This window comes from Crotalus tigris, unplaced genomic scaffold (genome assembly GCF_016545835.1).
Source record: "Crotalus tigris isolate CLP2741 ecotype Arizona unplaced genomic scaffold, ASM1654583v1 scf7180000017614.5298720, whole genome shotgun sequence".
NCBI lineage: Eukaryota > Metazoa > Chordata > Lepidosauria > Squamata > Viperidae > Crotalus > Crotalus tigris.
In genome coordinates, this window is record NW_024096513.1 from 2,103,180 (window position 1) to 2,120,593 (window position 17,414).

At 53.9% G+C, this 17,414-nt stretch overlaps 2 protein-coding genes across 8 annotated transcripts in view; one reads left to right on the top strand and one right to left on the bottom strand.

The window, feature by feature from the left end:
* The window catches only part of KIAA1522 (KIAA1522 ortholog), a 43,534-nt gene extending 41,561 nt beyond the window's left edge, over positions 1 to 1,973 (bottom strand). For both annotated transcript variants that reach the window (XM_039328421.1, XM_039328410.1), the window contains exon 1: positions 1,641 to 1,973. In XM_039328421.1, the coding sequence (XP_039184355.1) occupies positions 1,641 to 1,860 (220 nt within the window). In that variant the 5' untranslated portion in view covers positions 1,861 to 1,973. The remainder of the gene's footprint in view (positions 1 to 1,640) is intronic.
* A 115-nt stretch (positions 1,974 to 2,088) lies between these two features.
* Positions 2,089 to 7,433, top strand: LOC120301403. 6 transcript variants are annotated; one of them, XM_039328613.1, is made up of 5 exons: positions 2,089 to 2,380; positions 2,934 to 3,284; positions 3,684 to 3,741; positions 3,973 to 4,075; positions 4,275 to 7,433. In XM_039328613.1, the coding sequence occupies exons 1-5, from the start codon at positions 2,122 to 2,124 to the stop codon at positions 4,386 to 4,388; spliced, it is 885 nt and encodes a 294-aa protein (XP_039184547.1). In that variant the 5' UTR covers positions 2,089 to 2,121; the 3' UTR covers positions 4,389 to 7,433. The 6 variants fall into 6 exon arrangements, 2 of the variants coding, with proteins under 2 accessions (XP_039184547.1, XP_039184556.1); XM_039328622.1 differs by lacking the exon at positions 3,684 to 3,741 and having other exon boundaries at positions 3,173 to 3,284; positions 3,976 to 4,075; XR_005554894.1 differs by having other exon boundaries at positions 2,365 to 4,075; positions 4,275 to 4,397; positions 4,671 to 7,433.
* The last annotated feature ends 9,981 nt before the right edge of the window (positions 7,434 to 17,414 follow it).

Below are 17,414 nucleotides of genomic sequence, written 5' to 3' on the forward strand. Positions count from 1 at the left end.
CTGGTGCCAGGGGGAGGGGGAGATGCCCCCCAAGGGCCTCACTTGCAATGCCTGGCAGATTTTGCTTTCACGGATCCGCCACTACGCCTCCACGGCTTGGACTTCTGGTGGCCCCTGACTTTCCTGGTGGGGGGAGGTATCAAGCATGCTTCAACCTATAGCAAGGTGGCAGAGACGGCGGCAGAGAAGAACTGCTGGCTTCCTCGATGGACTCGGTTTCTCCAAGTACCGTAGTACCAATGTGCCCAGGATGCTTTTTCCCCTGACATCAATGCTCTCCCATTAACTCAGTTGGAAAGAGCACAGAACACAGAACCCCGGAAGGGACCTTCGAGGTCCTCTAGTCCAACCTTATATACCATTCCGGTCAGACGATCTGTGTAAGGTATGGATTTTTAAAAGGCAGCAACCATATTAGTTTATCTCTGCAGAAGTATAAAAAGCCTCTTGACATCTTAAACAGTGAACAACTATATTATGGCATCTGGTTGCACGGGTGAAAATGCGCTTTGTCAGTCCACAAAATATATGCCAAAACAAATGGATTCCAGATTTGTTGCTATTTCCCTGGAGTATCTAGCTAACCTATAAAAAATCACATTATTCTCATATCATCACTTGCTCCTCCTCTGAGGATCTTCAGGCCAAGGAAACTTTTTGGCCAGTCCTGAGCCCGATCCACCAGGGCCAGCTGCCTGCCTGGCACACTGCCTCCAGCCAAAGCACAATGCTCCATTCCATCTGTGTGACACACACCCAGGCACGCCCCTTTGGTGTGACTCGGCCTTGAACCGAGTGAACCAGGCAGCAGGAAGTGGTGAACTCTCCCAAGAGGCAGCTTCAGGCAAAGACCCTCCAGGTGGACCAGAGCATGCAGGCCACAGGTTGGCCGGTCCAGGACTTTCCCAACTCTGCTCAGACCCGGCTGCACAGATGGGCCACGCCAGACACACCCGGCACCTTCCTCCCTGCCCCTCAGTCCAAAGTCCTAAGTCCTAAGGGAGAGCAAGAGCCTTCCTTGCTTCCCCGGCAAGATGACTAGGTCGGGATTGGGCCCGGTTGCATCACGTCTTGCAAAGCTCCCTCCCTGGTTTGGGGCATCTGGAGCCGTACCAGGGTTCCCCCGGGGATCCCTGACCCGAGGACCCGGAAGGAGGGGCCCGCGGAGAAGCCTTGGCCTTGGCAGGAAAGGGGTTTGCAAGGGGGAGTGAGAGGCCCACACCTGGCACCGCTGGCAGAACAGCCCAGCTGCAGCCCAAGGCGGTCTTGCGGCCCCAGAGCAAGACCGCCTCCCCAGGTTGCAGCCGGATGGTTGCAGCCGGAGCCCTTTTCCCACCTGGGGAAGCCCGGGCGGTTTCTGATGCTCGACGTCCCCAAAGAAAGGGCTCTCTGCTCCGAGGGGCCCCGGCCGAGGGAAGCCAGCCGGACAGGCAGGTGGCCTAAAGGCTGAGCCGGGTTCCGCTCCGGGAGGGGCAGGGACGGAGCCCGCAAACCCAGGAAGGAGCAACAGGCTCGCGCTGCAACTTTGGGCGAGGAGAGCCGCTCGGCGCGTCGGAGGGGAGAGGCCGGGGGGAGCCCGAAAGAGCCCCCCCGCCCGCCAGGCGCCCCCGCCGCCCGCCCGCCGCCGGGCCCGGCCTCACCTTTGCCCTCGCGCCGCTCCTCTCGCTTCTTGCCCTCCGCAGGGGGCGCTCCGGGCTGGCCCTCCGCCGCCGCCTTCTTCCGCCGGCCCCGCAGCCAGCTGAAGGCCCGGCGCAGGCTGGACGAGCCGGACTTGGGCTTCTTCTTCTTGGCGGGCGCGGCGGCGGGGCAGCCCGGGCCCTTCTCCGCGGGGGCCGCCGCAGGTGCGCCCTTGGCCGACATCTCCGGGCGGGCGGGCGGGGGGCGAGCTCGGGGGTCGCGCGGCCCCGCCTCTCCCTCGGCCCGGCTCAGTGGCCGGGGGCGGCCGGCGCCGGGAGCCCCATCGGAAGCCCCCCCCCGCTCGGGCGCCCGGCCTCTGGAGCGCGCGGGGCCCCGGTTGCCGCCGCCGCTGCTGCTGCTGCGCCGCCGGGCCGCTCAAGTTTCTCCCGGGCAGAGCGGGCAGGTCCCAAGGGGCCGCCGCGCGTCCTTCTCCCTCGCTGGGCGATGCCCGATCGGCGAGGCGCGGAGGAGAGGCGCTGCCGCCGCCGCCGCCGCCGCCGGGGAAAGTTTCGGCCGGCCCGGAGGGCGTGTGGGGAGGCCGGGCGGGGCCTGCGGAGCGCGCCGGGGTGTGGAAAGCTCCCCCCCCCCGACACTCCGCCTCCGCCGCGCTTCGCTTCCCTCCGAAGGTCCCCCTGCAGCCGCCGCTCCACGCTTGCCATCCGCGGCCCGCCTCTCCGGCTCGAGAGGGGCTCCCCCTGCCGAGGTGAGCGAGCCGCGCGGCGGGGCCGGGGCGGCGAGGGTGGTTCCGGCCGGGGCGGGCCGGTTCCCGCTGGAGAGGAGGGACCCCGTGCCGGGTTCGGCCCGGAGCGGCTGTCGAGCGGGGTCCGCGGGTCGAGCGTGGCGGCTTAAGGCGCGGGGCTTCCCCCTCCCCGCGCCCTCCGCCCGCCCCCGAGTCTCCCGAGGGCGAAGCAAGCGGCGGATCGGGCGGCCCTTCTTCCCGAAGGGGGGCCGGAGTCCGATCCGACGGCCGGGGTGGCAGGAGTGCCCCTTGCCGGGGACGCGTCAGCTGCAGCCCGGCCCATTGGGGGGGTGGGGGTGGCGAGGGCGGCCAAGGACTCCGGCAGCGCCTGGGTGGAGGAGCAGGTGCCGGTCGGAGCCTCTGCCCGGTGCCCTCGGGTGGGCCCTCGGACCGTCTCCGCCCCCCCCCCGGCGCAGCCGTTCTCTCCTCCTCCTGCCCCACCGCAGCTGCTCCCCCGGTGGGGCCGGTTTGGGGTCCGCTCAGTTCCCGCCTTTCTCCCCCTGCCCCTCCCCCACAGCGGAGGCGAGGAGGCCCCTCGGGCTGAATGAGGGGATCCTGCCGGACGGAGCCCCCCCCAGGAGACGCCTTCGGTGCAGCCTGAGGAGCTGGTCCGGGCCTTTGTGCGGGTGCCTGTGTGATTGTGCAGGGCAGAGGCATAACTTCCCTCAGCTGCACCAAGATCCCGAGAGAAGAGGCGTAATGGAGGAGGCAGGAGGGCCGGGAGTCCAGCTAGCCGTGACTCAGCTTCCCTTGCAGGCTGCTTGCGCCGAGAGCCTCGTGCCGAGGCTCCCTTCCTGCCTTGGAGCGGAATCCTGGCAAGAGGCGCCCAGGCCGCCAAGAACAGCAGGCCCACCCGGCCTCCCAAGAGGTGGGCTGCCTACCTGGTCCTGCCTGGCAAAAAAAGGGGGGTGGGGTGGAGATAGGAAAGTAGCAGCAGCAACACCAGGTCCACAAGGGAGTGCAGGTACTCCTGGACTTACAACCACAACTGGGATCGGAACATCCGTTGCTAAGCAAGGTGGTTGTTAAGTGAACATATAACATAGAATAACAGAGTTGGAAGGGACCTTGGAGGTCTTCTAGTCCACCCCCTTGCTCAAGGAGGAGACTCTGTACCATCCCAGTGAAATGGTTGCCTGCTCTATTCTTGAAAGCCTCCCAAGATGGACCAAATGTCCATGAAGGTTCTTAGTCATCCAGGTAAGAGTTGTTTGGAAGTTGAGTCGTGACAACTGGATTTCTTCTTCTTTTGTTTGAAACATTTCAGTCAGACTGAAGAAGAGAGTGAACTTTTTTACTCTTCCTGCAGATCACCTTCCACGTAGGTAAGAGGTCCCAGTGAAGGAGACCACCTGCCTAAAATTCTGGGGACCCCTGGCAGTCGGCCTAGCCAGACTGACAGGCAGCAATGCAGCTTTGCTTTTCAGAGTGCCCATGGGCAACCTTTAATATAGTTTCCAAGATACTGGTATGGTAGTCATCAGCGCCCATGGGTAATTTTGGGCCTAGTTTGGGTCTGGGAGTCTTGTATTTGTTTCCTGCTTGCTTCATAAAAGTAGGAAGAAGAGAAAGGAGAACAGCTGCAGCCTCACCAACTTGTTGCTAAATTTCTATACCATGGTCTTGATATCATGGAGCGCTGGAGCAATGCTTCTCAAGGTGAGCAACTTTAATATGAGTGGACTTTGACTCCCAGAATTCCCCAGCCAGCAATTCGGGTGGGGAATTCTGGGAGTTGAAATCTCCTAAAGTTGGTAGGGTTGCAAAACACAGCACTGGAGGGAAGGTAAAGATCACACTCATTTGCATTTCTTCAGCTTCATTTTTAAAGAGTTTGTGGGGTCCCTGTCTTTGACAGGGAGGGGAGCACCAGCTGAGACCGGTGCTACCTTTGCTCTGGAAAGGTTGTACTCAAGCCTCCTTCCGGCTCCTGCAGCAGCAAGTTGTTGAGTGTTGGTTGCTGGCCGCTTAGAGGAACCAGGTAGGAAAACGCCACCCTCCCACCTCTGTTAATTTTTACCCCGGCAGTATGTCAGAGTGCCCATTGCATTCATTTCTTGTCTGAGCATGCAAGGGCTGGAAGTGCCCAGACAGGGCTGCAAAGTTGCCTTCCAAAGTGAGTCATAATTGGCGGCTCCAAGAAATCACGTTTAGTTTCTGGAGGCCACCTTAGCTCCAAATAACCGAAAGCAATTAGGCTGATCCAGGCAACCAGCAGCGGGGAAAATCTCTTGAATTTGCAATCTTGACCCAGGATGTAAATTCCAGGAACTCAGCAGGAGTTACTTCAAGCAAGTCTTCTATTTTATTCTGTTTCTTGGGGGTTCTGCTTGATCGCCTTGTGTTTCCACCAAAAGCAAGAATCAAAATAGCTAACAACTAATAAATGGTTTTATGTATAAAAACAAAACTATTTTAAAACCACAATTTAAAAATAACTAACAGAGCAAGCCTATTCTTGATACTCTATAATTAAACATTATGGAAAGATATTCGAGGCTACACCTATGAGGTGAATTGGCAGCCATTTTCTCAAACCAAGGAAAATGGAGACCAAATTCAAAGATCATTCTTTGGACAATGGGCCCGATCCAACAAAATGCAGTTCACTGATGAGAAAAGTAAGGCCCAGCACTTAGGCAAGACAACCAAAGAGGCATAGAAGAGGCCATACCTGGCTCAACAGTAGTAACTGTGAGAGGGATCTAGCTGTCCTAGTGGATAACCACTTAAGTATGAACCAGCCGTGTGCAGCAGCCGCCAAAAAAGCCAATGCAGTCCTAGGCTGCATCAACAGAGATCCCATGATGTATTAGTACCGCTATATACTACACTGGTAAGACCACACTTTGAATACTGTGTCCAGTTTTGGTCTCCATGATGCAGAAAAACATGTTGAGACCCTGGAAAGTGTGCAGAGAAGAGCAACTAAGAGGTAAGAGGTCTGGAGGCCAAACCATAGGATGAGCGATGGAGAGAGGTTTACTTAGAGAGCACTGTGAAGCAGTATATAAATCTTAAGTGCTGTTGCTATTTAGCTACAAAGCGTTGCATGGAAACGACCACAGTGCCTGGGTTCACACATTGCAGTACACAATACAAAAAGCATACAGGTAGTTCTTGACTTATGATCATTCATTTAGCAACCGTTCAAAGTTACAACGGCACTGCAAAAAGTGGCTTTTGACTGGTCCCTGCAGTGTCCCAAGGTTGCATAGTCACACTTGGCCATCTTCCCAGCTAGCTTTGGAGAAACCAGCAGGGAAGGTCACAAACTGTGATTGTGTGATGTCTCGCTTAGCAACCAGACTCACTTGCCCAATGCCTGTGGCAAAAAAAGTTGTAAAATGGGTCATGTTGTAAGTCAAGGACTTCCGTATGACAGCTTTGTGCATTATGCAAACCCATCCACTGTTCTTCCCTTCCACTGTTACTTTCTGAAACTTCTTCCTTCTCTGAAGTAGGTTGCGGGAAAGGGACCACAGACTCTTGCCAGGTGTCTGAACAGATCTCTGGCCAGAGGGCTCCGATGCTGCCCTCAGAGCCAAAGTCTGCCTCTGCCCCAGGACCTCAGCCTCAGCTTGTTCCCCCCCCCCCATCCTGGCTCCTGAATCAGGGCAGTGCCAGCATGTTCTCAGTCCCCGGGCACGGGGCCCAGAGGTGGAGGAGGCATCGATGTGCTGCAGATGAAGCGCAAGAGGAGACTTTAGTCCTCCTCCAGAGGCCCACAAACACCTCTCGGAAATGGCGACAGTCAGGATTCTGTGGAGATGGGCCAAGCTGCTCCTTCTCGGACAGCCTGGTGCAGGTTGTCTGCTTTTCTCAGACGGTTTTGCATCTGTAAACTGCAAGAACCGGTGGGGAGCAAGCAGCTGCCTGGTCCCCAGGGGCCCCCACTGAGCATGGGAGGAGAACATCTGCGAGGGACCCTCCCAGGGAGGCCTTCTGACCTGAACCCAGAATGAACTGCATGCGCCTTCCACAACCATAGATGGCTTTGGAAATGTGTCTAAAGAAATCCACTGGGAAATGGCCAGGAGAGCTTTCACAGATTTAACATGTGAAAAAAAATGGAGGACGAGGAACCCGAATCGGGACCAGACCAAATTTTTCTTACTTGCAAGATGTTACAAAAATCGTGGCTTCTTCTACATCGATCCATTTTGACAAGCTTTCTTTTTCGATTTTTGTTTTGTTCCTGAATCTCTTATCATTACCTCCTTACTCAAAAAAATACAGACTTATGACCGGTCGCTTAGCAACCATCCAAAGTGACCCAAAAAGCTACTTATGACCTTCCAGGGACCTCCCCCATGGTCACAGGGTCGCGCTTTGGTGCTCAGCAACTGGCCAGCGTTTACGGCCATTTGAAGTACTGTTTGGGATGTTTTTGGTTTCCAGAAAAAAGCCCCCCTCCTGAGCCATGGCTTCGCTTACCTACCAAGGGGTTCACTTAATGACGGCTATATTCTGCCTAATGTCCACTGCTGAAAAAAGCTCGTAAAACTGAGTGCAGTCACCTGGTGACCCACTTAATGACCGTCACGATTGATGACTGAAATTGCGGGCTCAGTTTTGGTCGTAAGATGAGGAATTCCTGTAACAGATTTATCACTTGCTGCAAACTCCCACAGAGTCTTTTGCCTCGTCGCCTCTGAAGAGCCCCTGCGAAAATCCTTGCATTTCAAAGTAAATGTGCCCAGAACTGAAAGGCTGCTGCCTTTTTTACTGATTTATAAAAGTCCTGCTGAAATCAGAAAAAAGCTGCAGATTTTCAAAGGCTAAATAGGTGGGATAAGAGACTCCTGAGGCTGGGAAATTTCAAACCAAGACCAGCTGACTGTGATACTTTCTGACATGCACGTTCCAGCACTAAAGGCCTCCAGGTCATTCTCCACTCAAAAGGGTCTCTACCATTTTTTACATGCCTCAATTCAAGCCGAGGGATAAAATGAGCTGCATGTTTCTCCTTCTGTATGACAGCACAAGGTCCAGTGAATAAATGCACACAAAGCTTGCCGGTGATTGTGTTACTTCTCTGCTGTCTATAAATAACTCTTTCTTTGCACGTGCACAAGATATCCCGTTTCCTCCCAGCACAGGCCCCGCAAGGATGTCATAAACTGCTGGCCTGGAACCGAAATGGCTGATAAGCAGAAGTTGCACGTAGGACGGAGGGAGCCTCCTTAGAGTTGGTCCTTCAAACTGGGTGAAGGTGCAGACTCCCAGCCGGGCTCTGGGTGGCCCCCTCCAGAGAAGGGCAGAGCCCCTTGTTGCGGGGGGGGGGTGTCTTCCCTACCCCAACCTTCTCAAAGCTCAAGGCTTGTTGCTCCTCTCTTCACGTACTGCACAGCCCCCCCCCCTGCAGCTTCTTCATGGCTAAATTTGAATAGGTCCAGCTGCCAATTCAGACACGGGGGGGGGCAGTTAAATGGGGGTGATAAACATTCTAGCTAATTTTCTCCTCTGCTGTGTCTCCTTTTCATACTTGTGTAATAGAACAAGTGAAATACCTGATCATCAAGATTTCCACCAAGGGGTATGGCTCTATCTGCATGGCTCAAGCCACACCCAGGAGGAGGAGGTGTACACCCACACATACACACACACATGGACAAAGGAGGATTGGGACATCTTTGGTCTTCCTTATGCGTGAAATTGTGAAATTGTTCAATCATACTTGGAAGGCCACAGGGGATGCTCTCTGTGCTTCCCTCCCTATTCCTCTTGCATTGATAAGTGAGGTAAACATGTAGCCAAGAGAAGGCCACTTCAGGGAGAGATGCTCTTAATGGGACTACTTTAAATAGGAACAGCAGGAAGTACACACAATAACCACTGAACACTGCAACAGTTGCAAAATTACTTTTCTTAATCCCAGGAGCCAAAATACTGCCAAAACAAACACCATTCATCAACTGAGTAGCAAAGGATTTCCAAAACAGGGCAAGTGCTCTAAAGAGAGATGCTGTACTAGATACAGGAAGTAGCAGTTTTATAGGCAGTTCAACATTAGAAAGCTGTATTGAAGCGGAAGTGAGACTCATCCAAAGGAGTCTTAATGGATAAACAAATTTTAGAATAGAATAGAGCTAGAAGGGACCTTGGAGGTCTTCTAGTCCAGCCCCTTGCTCAAGCAGGAGAATCTATACCATCTCAGACAAGTGACTGTCTAGCTCTAGCCTCTTCTTAAAAAATTCCAGAGATGGAGCACCCATGATTTCTGGGGGCAAGCTGTTCCACTGGTTAATTGTCCTCACTCTTAGGAAGTTTCTCCTTAATTCCAGGTTGCTTCTCTCTTTGGTCAGTTTCCAACCATTGTTTCTTGTCCTGCCCTCTGGTGCTTTGGAGAATAACCCCGTTCTTGGTGGCAGCCCCTCAGATACTGGAATACTGCTATCATGTCTCCTCTATTTCTTCTTTTCTTTAGACTAGCCAAACCCAAGTCCTGCAGCCATTCTTCATATGTTTAATCTTTGATCGTCTTAGTTGCTCTTCTCTGACTTTTTTCCAAAGTCTTAACATCATTTTTGTAGTACGGTGTCCAAAAACTGGATGCAGTATTCCAGGTGTGGTCTTACTAGGGTTTTCTAAAGCATTTGTTTCCTTTTAAAAACAACTTTTTAAAAATGTGACTTAGCATAATGTGGGAATTAAGGCAACAGTTCTGAAATTGCTTAAGGGATACTTTCTTAACAGAGTATTGGTGTCATAAAGATAACCATGATGATAATAAGGTTTATAGCACACGTTGGACTTTGTCTTCAATGAGGTTCAAAGTGTAATTTTTTTTTTCAAACTGAAAAGTAAGCAGGGTACAGGTAGATCTTTGGAAATCCAGTCATAAGTCATTATGGTCCTAAGTCAAGGCATCCAGGTGAGCGAAAATGATTTTGCTACATTTTTTGTGATAGTTCTTAAGCAAACAGGAATCCATTCCTTGAAATGGGGGCTTTTGCCGGAAACTGGCAAAAAATGCTGGAATCAAGCAAAAAACACCATGGAATCACGTGACCGTGGAACACCGCAACCGGTCGCCAAGTGCCTGGCGTGCGATCCTGTGACCACGGGAGGGGCCACACAGCCCTTTACAATGGCTGTGGAGGGGGTGCTTCGTGGACTGTACATCACCCGTTCTGCAGCTGTCATCAGTGGGAATGGTTGTAAGTCAAGGACTACCTGTAACCAATATCTCACTTTTAAGAATAAGATGCCAGGTTGAGGTTTACATCTCAAGATGTGAAGAGTCCTTCATAAAAACTTAGGTCAGGATAAATGTGTTCATCCTGACAGCGTTACAAAATTCTTTTGAGATTTTTGCAGAACAGACTAGCGTGGTGATCACTTCCCAAAAGTGCTCGTAACAGTTTGTCCTGTTGCAGTTTTTTTGCAAAGGAAATTGTTTTTCTTTTCTTAGGCTCTGTTCAAATCCACCACCCTCTGCCTGTAATGCCAGCCGCTTCCTCCTTTCCCTTCTCTGCTCATCAGCTTTGCCTTCATCCTCTTTCCCAAAAGCCCCTGAAAATGGTTGATTATCCTAGTAAGTCGCACATTCCACATTCTGTTGGCCAGTTTTGCTATTTTAATTTAACGAGCCCAAAATACTTGCGAAGATTCCTATTAGGCCCTTTAAACAAAATAAGCTTTACATATTTTTGCCTGTTGGATAAAATATTTCCTCGCATTGTATATAACCCAAATCATTTTTGACCAAAGATGAACACAACTGGTACCCAATTCACAGGCAAGTGAAGTTTCTGATTGTAGCGTGAATCAGACGACGGGCGTCTGTCCTCGGCAGAGTCTCTGGAGACCACTGATAAGCGTCTTCAAGGCTGCTCCTGGCCAGCTCAATCTAGCCCTCTGCAGAAACATTTGCAAACTCTGGATCCGTTTCTCAGTTGAGCAAAGCCGAGCCTCTCCCACTGCAGAAAGATGCTGGTCTCCCCTCCGCCCTTCTGCGGCCCCCTCCCTCCCACACAATCCCAGGCTGTGGCCATTGAAAGGTGCCCCTTTTCAATGCTTCTGGGATGAACTGGGCAGCCGCGATCTCTGCTGAGCCTTTGTTTCTGTTGGACCCATAGCCACACAGGAAGTCCATTGTCAGCCAAAATCTCTTCTGAAGCCCTCTGGAACATGGGGAGGAGTGGGAGGATAGCTGGCATGGATCCCCAGCCTCAGGTTTTCATCTTTCTCCACCAACGCAGAGCACAATCTCTGCAGCAGTCTTCCCCATCTTTGCTGCCTGTCTTATCAGCGCGCTTCCATTCTTGCTTGGTTCCTCAACTTTGTTTCCCCCCCCCCATAAAACACCAACTCTGGAAGATGTGGAGCAGGCCCCACTTACTAGGCTCAGCAAAGAAAGCCTCTGGGGAGCTGGCAAGAGGAGTCTCATCTCGGTTGGCACAAGGCAAGATGTCTGGTGTTAACTTGCAACAGCTGCTGGAAACACAACCTATGATTACATCTGGGGAGGGGATCTCCATAAGAAGGGAGGAGGACTAGCTGAGAGCAGAAGGGGGCTGTCCGCCCAAGGAACCAAAGCTAGACCAACCTGAAAAAGGGAATTTATGACCCGGATCTGGACTTCTGACAGATGGGCCACCCCTACAGTCCTATGTGCCAAACTTCAGACCTCAGCAGCACAGCCATTTGGGGCCACCTGCGGCACCCTCCGGCCATATGACCGCCTCGTACGACAGCTTTGCCCAAAACTGGCAACACTTCCAGATTTCAGCAAAATCGCCCCACAGAGAACTATTGGTTTGCTTACTGACTGTGGTGTTGCTGCAAAAAAAGTTCTAAAATTGGGTCAATCCTGTGGCTGACCCATTTTATGACCACGATGACAAAGCTTGTTGAACTCCATGGGTCTTCCTTCTCATGGGCACAGGGCAACCCCATCGGGCAGGCTAAAGGTCTGAAAACGCTTCCCTGTTCAGCCCTGTGCCCGTGCGAAGGAAGACCCGTGGAGTTCAGCCAGCTTTGTTGCCAGGTCCACAGACAAACGGCCGGCCTTCTCCAACCAGCCGCTCTCCAAATCTGTCAGAACGTAACTTCCATCATCCCAACAAAACGAATCCCAATTTTTGTGGGTCTCGCCTGCACAGCCCTGGATGTCGCTGCAAAGGGCGATTACAGATGTGCAGCTCTGGGCCAGGGCAGGAAGGGCAGCGGCGCCCGCCAGGCTTCACCATCGCCGGCGTTAGGAAGCGGAGCGGAGAGGCTGCTTCTCGCCCGGCGTTCCTCGCGCCTCGGAATGGCCTCCAAAGGCAGAGAGGCCGGGCGGGCAGCGCCCCCCCTCCAGCTGCCCTCGGGGCTCCCGAAGCAGGAAGGAAGCCCGCCTGGAAGCCTCGGAGGAGACGCGCTCGGGACCGGCTGCGCCTCCCCCTTCCCAGGAGACGGCCAGCGCTGCCCAGGGAAGCCGCCCCTCGTGCAGGCCGAGGCCGCTCTCGGACACGGGGCCGCCCCCGAGGCTCCCCAAGGGCTCCTGGGAGAAGCGGGGCAGTTCTGCCGCCTTCAGGTGCGCCGGCCCGCCAGAGGGAACAAAGGCGAGCGAGCGGGCGGGCGGGCGCCCCGGTTGCTCTGGCCACGCCGCGGGGAGGGGGAGGGGAGGCCCTCTGGGCAGGGAAGGGGAAGCAGAGGAGCCCCGCCCCTCCCTGGAAGGCCCGGGCGAGAGGGAGGGGCTGCGCAGCAGAGGAAGAAGTCGGGGGCTGGGGGCGTCCAGGGCGAGAGGAGGGGGGGGGTCTCCGGGGCAGGAGCTTGGATGGAATCCAGCAGCCCCCCCCCCGCTCCCCTGGCTTCCTTCCCAGGCGGAGCAAGGGCCCCCCCGCGCCCCCCCACAAACGCCGGCCCGGCCTCTGCCCGTCACAAAGGAGCAGGCGCCCCCCCCGAAAGCCCGCCCGGAGCCCTCCCGCTCTGCCGCCTCCTCCGGGAAAGGCCGGGGAGAAGCGGGGGCTTCGGGCGGGGAAGGCCTACCCACGGAGGCCGAGCCGGAGGCGCCCGCGGGCACCGGGTCGGGCTGGCCGGGCCGGGCGAAGGCGCGCGTTGCAGAGGAGCCCAAGGCGGAAGGGGAGCCGCGGCATCCTCGCCCTCCCCCCGCCGGCCTTCCCGAGCCAAGCGAGCCGCCCGCGGGTTTCGCCGGCTCCCCTCCTGGGCGGGGGAGAGTCTCCCAGCTGCTCGCTTGCTCGCCTGGCCGCCGATCGCCGGGCTCGCCGCCGGGCAGCTCCGCCTGGAATAGGTCGAGCTTTGTTCGGAAAACCTGCCGAACCGGTCGGCGGGGGAGCCCGGCGGGGGCGGCTTGGCTCGGCCGCTTCTGCCTTCGGAAACGCTCGCTCGCTCTGCTGCCTGCCAGATTCCCCGTGCCGACCCCGCCCACCCCCGGGCTCGGGCCCTGCCGGTTGGGGGTCGCGGGGATGGAGGTCCAGCACACCCGGAGAGCCCCGGGTGGGTCGCCCGGCGTCTTTTTTATAGGCTGCCGGTGGCTTCTCAAGCCCTGTTCAAAACTCGGCTTCGCTTCGTGGCTTTGGGCACAGTTGAGGAGGGGGGCTGCTTCCTGCCGCCTTCCCCAATTTGGGCACCTTTCCAAGGTGTCGTCTACCAATTGCCACAATATTTGTATTTATTTATTTAGATTTTTAATACCTCCTTTATTATTTTCTCTAAATAAGGTTTCACACCCAAGCAACATTCCTTCCTCTTCCTGTCTTCCCCACAGCCACCGCCCCGTGGCTGAGAGAGGAGGACTGGCCCAAGGGTCACCCAGCCGGCTCCCAGGCCTAAGGCGGGACAGCTCACCTGCGCTCCTGGCTTCCGGCCTCCTTCCTTCGTCCGCAGGCAGACTGGCGCACTAGGCTACATTCTCCCTGCATTCATCCGTTGCTTGCTGAGAATTCTGGAAGTTCACACCTAAGATGGGCAGTCAGGCTGAAGACCCTCGCACGGGGGATCTCCAGGGGAAGGTGGCTGCAACAGTGTGACTGAGACTCCAAATACGCAACACTTGTAAAAAAAACAACAAAAAACAGGTTGAGCTTCCATGACGCTGTTGCGGCTACCATCTTGATTTTTTTGACCCTACCCTGAGGACCCTCTTGCTCTCCTATCGGATGCTTAGGATTAAAAAAAGATGCTAAACTCCAAAACAGACCTCAAATAACAGTCTCCTCATCTGGAAGACGTGCCCCAAGGAACACGTTGTCTTGGTCTAAGCAAGCAGCGGTTTTCAACCTCGGCAACTTTAAGATATGTGGATTTCAACTCCCAGAATTCCCCAGCCAGCCCATCTTAGGGTCGCTCAGGTTGAGAAACACTGGCCTAAATCACAACATCCAAATTCAAACTAATCATCCCACCTCGTAAACACCGACGGTGATCCCCAGAGCTGGGCTGGCTTTTTCACAATTTAAGACCGAAAGGCGCTTATTGCCAGGTGGCACAATTTCTCCTTGACTTTGTGAGTATTGGGGAGTTGGGCAGGCTCCATTTCCCCCGAGAAAGCCCCATTGCATGGGAGGAGTCTGCCCCACAAAGGGGCAGCCTACCTGGGAAGCCCAGTGCGCCTGGTCTGGCGCTTGGCACGGGCCTTCTCCAGTGCCTACCAGCCAGAATGCCAGGGGTGGCACCTTTTGCAAGCCAAGCCCTGCCACCTTCGTGTTGTTTCCGGGAGCCTCCGTCCTCTTCCAAGCAGGCCAGCCAGGCATCCTCAGGCGCTTTGACAAGGCAACTGGAGCCTAGATGCAAGGGCATCGAGAGGCACGGTATATGCCCACTGTCAGTGCCCCCGAGCATCCTCTCTGCCTTTTTGCAATTAAAAGCCAACCAATGGATATTCTCTTCCTTACAAGAACTAACCTTCCTCCAGTAAGCTCCACCTTAGGGTAGGTGAGGTGCTTTGAAAACAAAGCTGGGGAAGAGTTTCAGTGGAGGACCTTGGTTGGCAACAGGCCGTCTGTCCAGGGGAAAAGGGAGGGGGTGCTGAGGGGGCAGGTTCTCATTCACCTGCTACCCTGGGAGGGGGGGCTGTTTGGGGGAAGGGGTGGCATCTGTTTAGGCAACTGTGGGACTCTGCCTGGAGCCTTCTCCAAGCTGCCCAGGGTCGAATCTGGGATCCTGGGTGCTGCCACCACTGGTAGCTCCTCAGTGTCCCACCTGTTACCTGGCAATAATGCTCACCTTTCTGAGGGCTGATTGCCAGCCCAGCCAAGAGCTTCCCCCCTCCCCCCCTCCCCCCCACCACGTGATTAGCCTTGCAGGCTCACCTCTTGCAAAACTGTCCTGCCAGCAACCACTTCTGGTTGGGTTACAAGACAGGGAATCTTTCCGTAGCAGAACAAAATCCTCAGCTGCACCCAGGTTGCTGGGATCCTTGGCAAGGCAAGAGGGGAGGGGGCTCTTCAGACAGTTTGGCATTAGGCACACACATGTACAAACAGACTTAACATCTGGGTTGCTACTCTAAGAACGAAGGAAAGGCAGAGGTCAGATTGTCCTGGATGCCTCTTTGGCTTGCATACATGATACCAAAGAAGACAGGAGCCCCCCTGGAATGGGGCTCCCCGCATGACTAAGGCAGCAGGGGCCAGGTGGGGAGAGCTGGCTGGGGAACTCTGGGAGTTGAAGTCTATGTAGCTAAGGTTGAGAAAGAGTGCCAGAGTGATAGCATGCTGCTGGCGCTCTTCCTCCCCCCCTCCCCAGACCACACCTTTCCAAACCATCTGACCTTGGCAGAGATTCTGCAGCTACAGAACTTCCGGGAGCTGCTCTGGCTTGTACATTTTTAAGGACGAGCAGGAAACCTCCTTACGTGGCCTTGATTTCAGCAGCATCTGGTACCTAGAGAAATATAGTAGAATTTTAGCAGGGGAGGGAGATTGGGGATAACAGTAGGGAGGGCAAAAAAATCAAGATGGCTGCCAAAGCTGTGCCACTGAAGCAGTCGTGCAATTTCAGCAAGTGCTGTGCATGTAAATCAGCCAAATCAAGCCGTAGCTGCCATTTTGACTTACTGGCCACCCTCCCAAATATGCTGTTCCACCAAATGCTCAGGCGCCTCCCGGCTGGAGAGGACCAAATTTTTAAGCTTAAATTTTTTAATATTTTATGCTTGTAATGTTTTATTTGTACATCAGCAAATGTATTCTCATGGCAGATGAGAGAGAGAGAGAGAGAATCTGCAGGGGTCAAGAGCTGGCTTGGAAGATTCCCATTCCCAGGTTTCATTCAAGACCTCCAGGTTCAGGGGAGAGAGGGAGAAGGGAAGGCAGAGGGGACTCTGGAACCCACCTCTCTCCCGAAGCCGTTGCAGCTCCCTCAGCTTCTAATCAGCCATGGAAAGCCCCATTCTCCCGCCCACACACACACACACACACAACAACACACACAGCTAACAGGCTGTGTGAGACTCACACCCCACGAATCCCTCTCAAATTGTATCGCCCAAATGAGGGACAAATGCCCAAACCAGCCATTTTTGGCAGGGAATTAAGGCAAACAGATGAATAACACCTCCAAAGGCTCCTTCCACAGATAATATTCTAACCTTGGGTTCCATGACATAAAACCCAAAGAGTATGGTTGGCTGAGGCGTTCTGGGAGTTGAAGTCCACACATCTTGCTGAGGTTGAGAAGCCCTGGGAAAGTCACTTCGAGGTCTCGCACGCATTGTGCCCTGGCTGAGCCGATGTCTAGGAGGCCAAGAAGGGCCGGAGCAGACAAGAAGGGAAGGCAGAGGGGACTAGAAAGGCAGGAAAGGGAGGTTGGGGATCCTGGGAAATCCAAAGTATGGGGCTAGGAAGGCTGCGATTCTTGCTTCTATATTTACTCTGCCTCTACCATAGAACGTTTATAGGGGAAAGAACCGGAGTTAAACTTAAAGAGATCCATAGGTGGCACCTTGGCATAATCGAATGGACTGTCCTGTGGCCAAAGAGAGCCCTGAAAGAGATGAAGTGTGCCCATGGCGCCCTCTGGTGCCCGACAGTGGCCCTGCTCTCCCAGGGAGTGAACCCCTGTCTCCTGGCCAGCCATTGCTGTCCCGTGGTGGCCCCCAGAGGGAGGAAGAGGAGCAGGGCCCAGGCCAGGATGGGCTGCCCAGTGGGAAGAGGCAACAGGGAACCTTTGCCAGGATACAAAGAAGTGGGCACAGCTGGCAAGGCTTTTCTTCTTTGGGAAAGATCGATTAGGGGCTAGCTAGAGACTAAAACATATGAAGAATGATTGCAGGAATTGGGTTCATAAAATGTAGTCAGGTCACATACTTAACGACTGCCTGCCTGAATTTACGACTTAAAACCAAACCTCTGGGCCCAATTGTGGTTATAAATTGAGGAGATCTGCATTTCAGATGCCTTTCAGATGTGATTCCAAACAGCCAATGCTTAAAGCAGTGATCCTATTCATGCCTGCCAGACAGCAGCAGCCATGCTGTGCAGAGGGTAGCTTGCAAAGTGCACTTAAGATAATAATAATAATAATAATAATAATAAGAATCATGGATCAGCTGCTTTGCTGCTCTTTCAGGGAATCTAAAAATATCTATTTAACTTATAGGAACTCTTAAGGAAGCTAAAGGAAAAACTACAGTTCACTTTCCTCAAAGCATTATATGCTATGAAGTGTCAGCTGAAACATTTAATAAATTTAATTAATAATATGAGAGTATGAATTAAAAAAAAAATTAGTTAAGTAGAGGCACACACACAAAGATCCATTCTGTAGTATGTCAAAACATGTAATCTAGACACTATCTACTCTCTATAAATAGAGTACCAAGTTAAGCCACATTGTTTAAAATAAAAATAAAGTATAAAAAGTTATAGCCTCTGCATAACCTCTGCCAGAAAGGCAGAGCCATCCCCAACCGACCTGCACAAGAAGGAAAGACGCAACCACAAGGCCACCAGGGAGACTGAGGGTTTTGGATGTCCACAGGGAATAGTCCAAAGGTCTCCGCCTGTTTTTACAGGTGCTATAGAGTTTTCTAGAAGAGGGCTAAGTC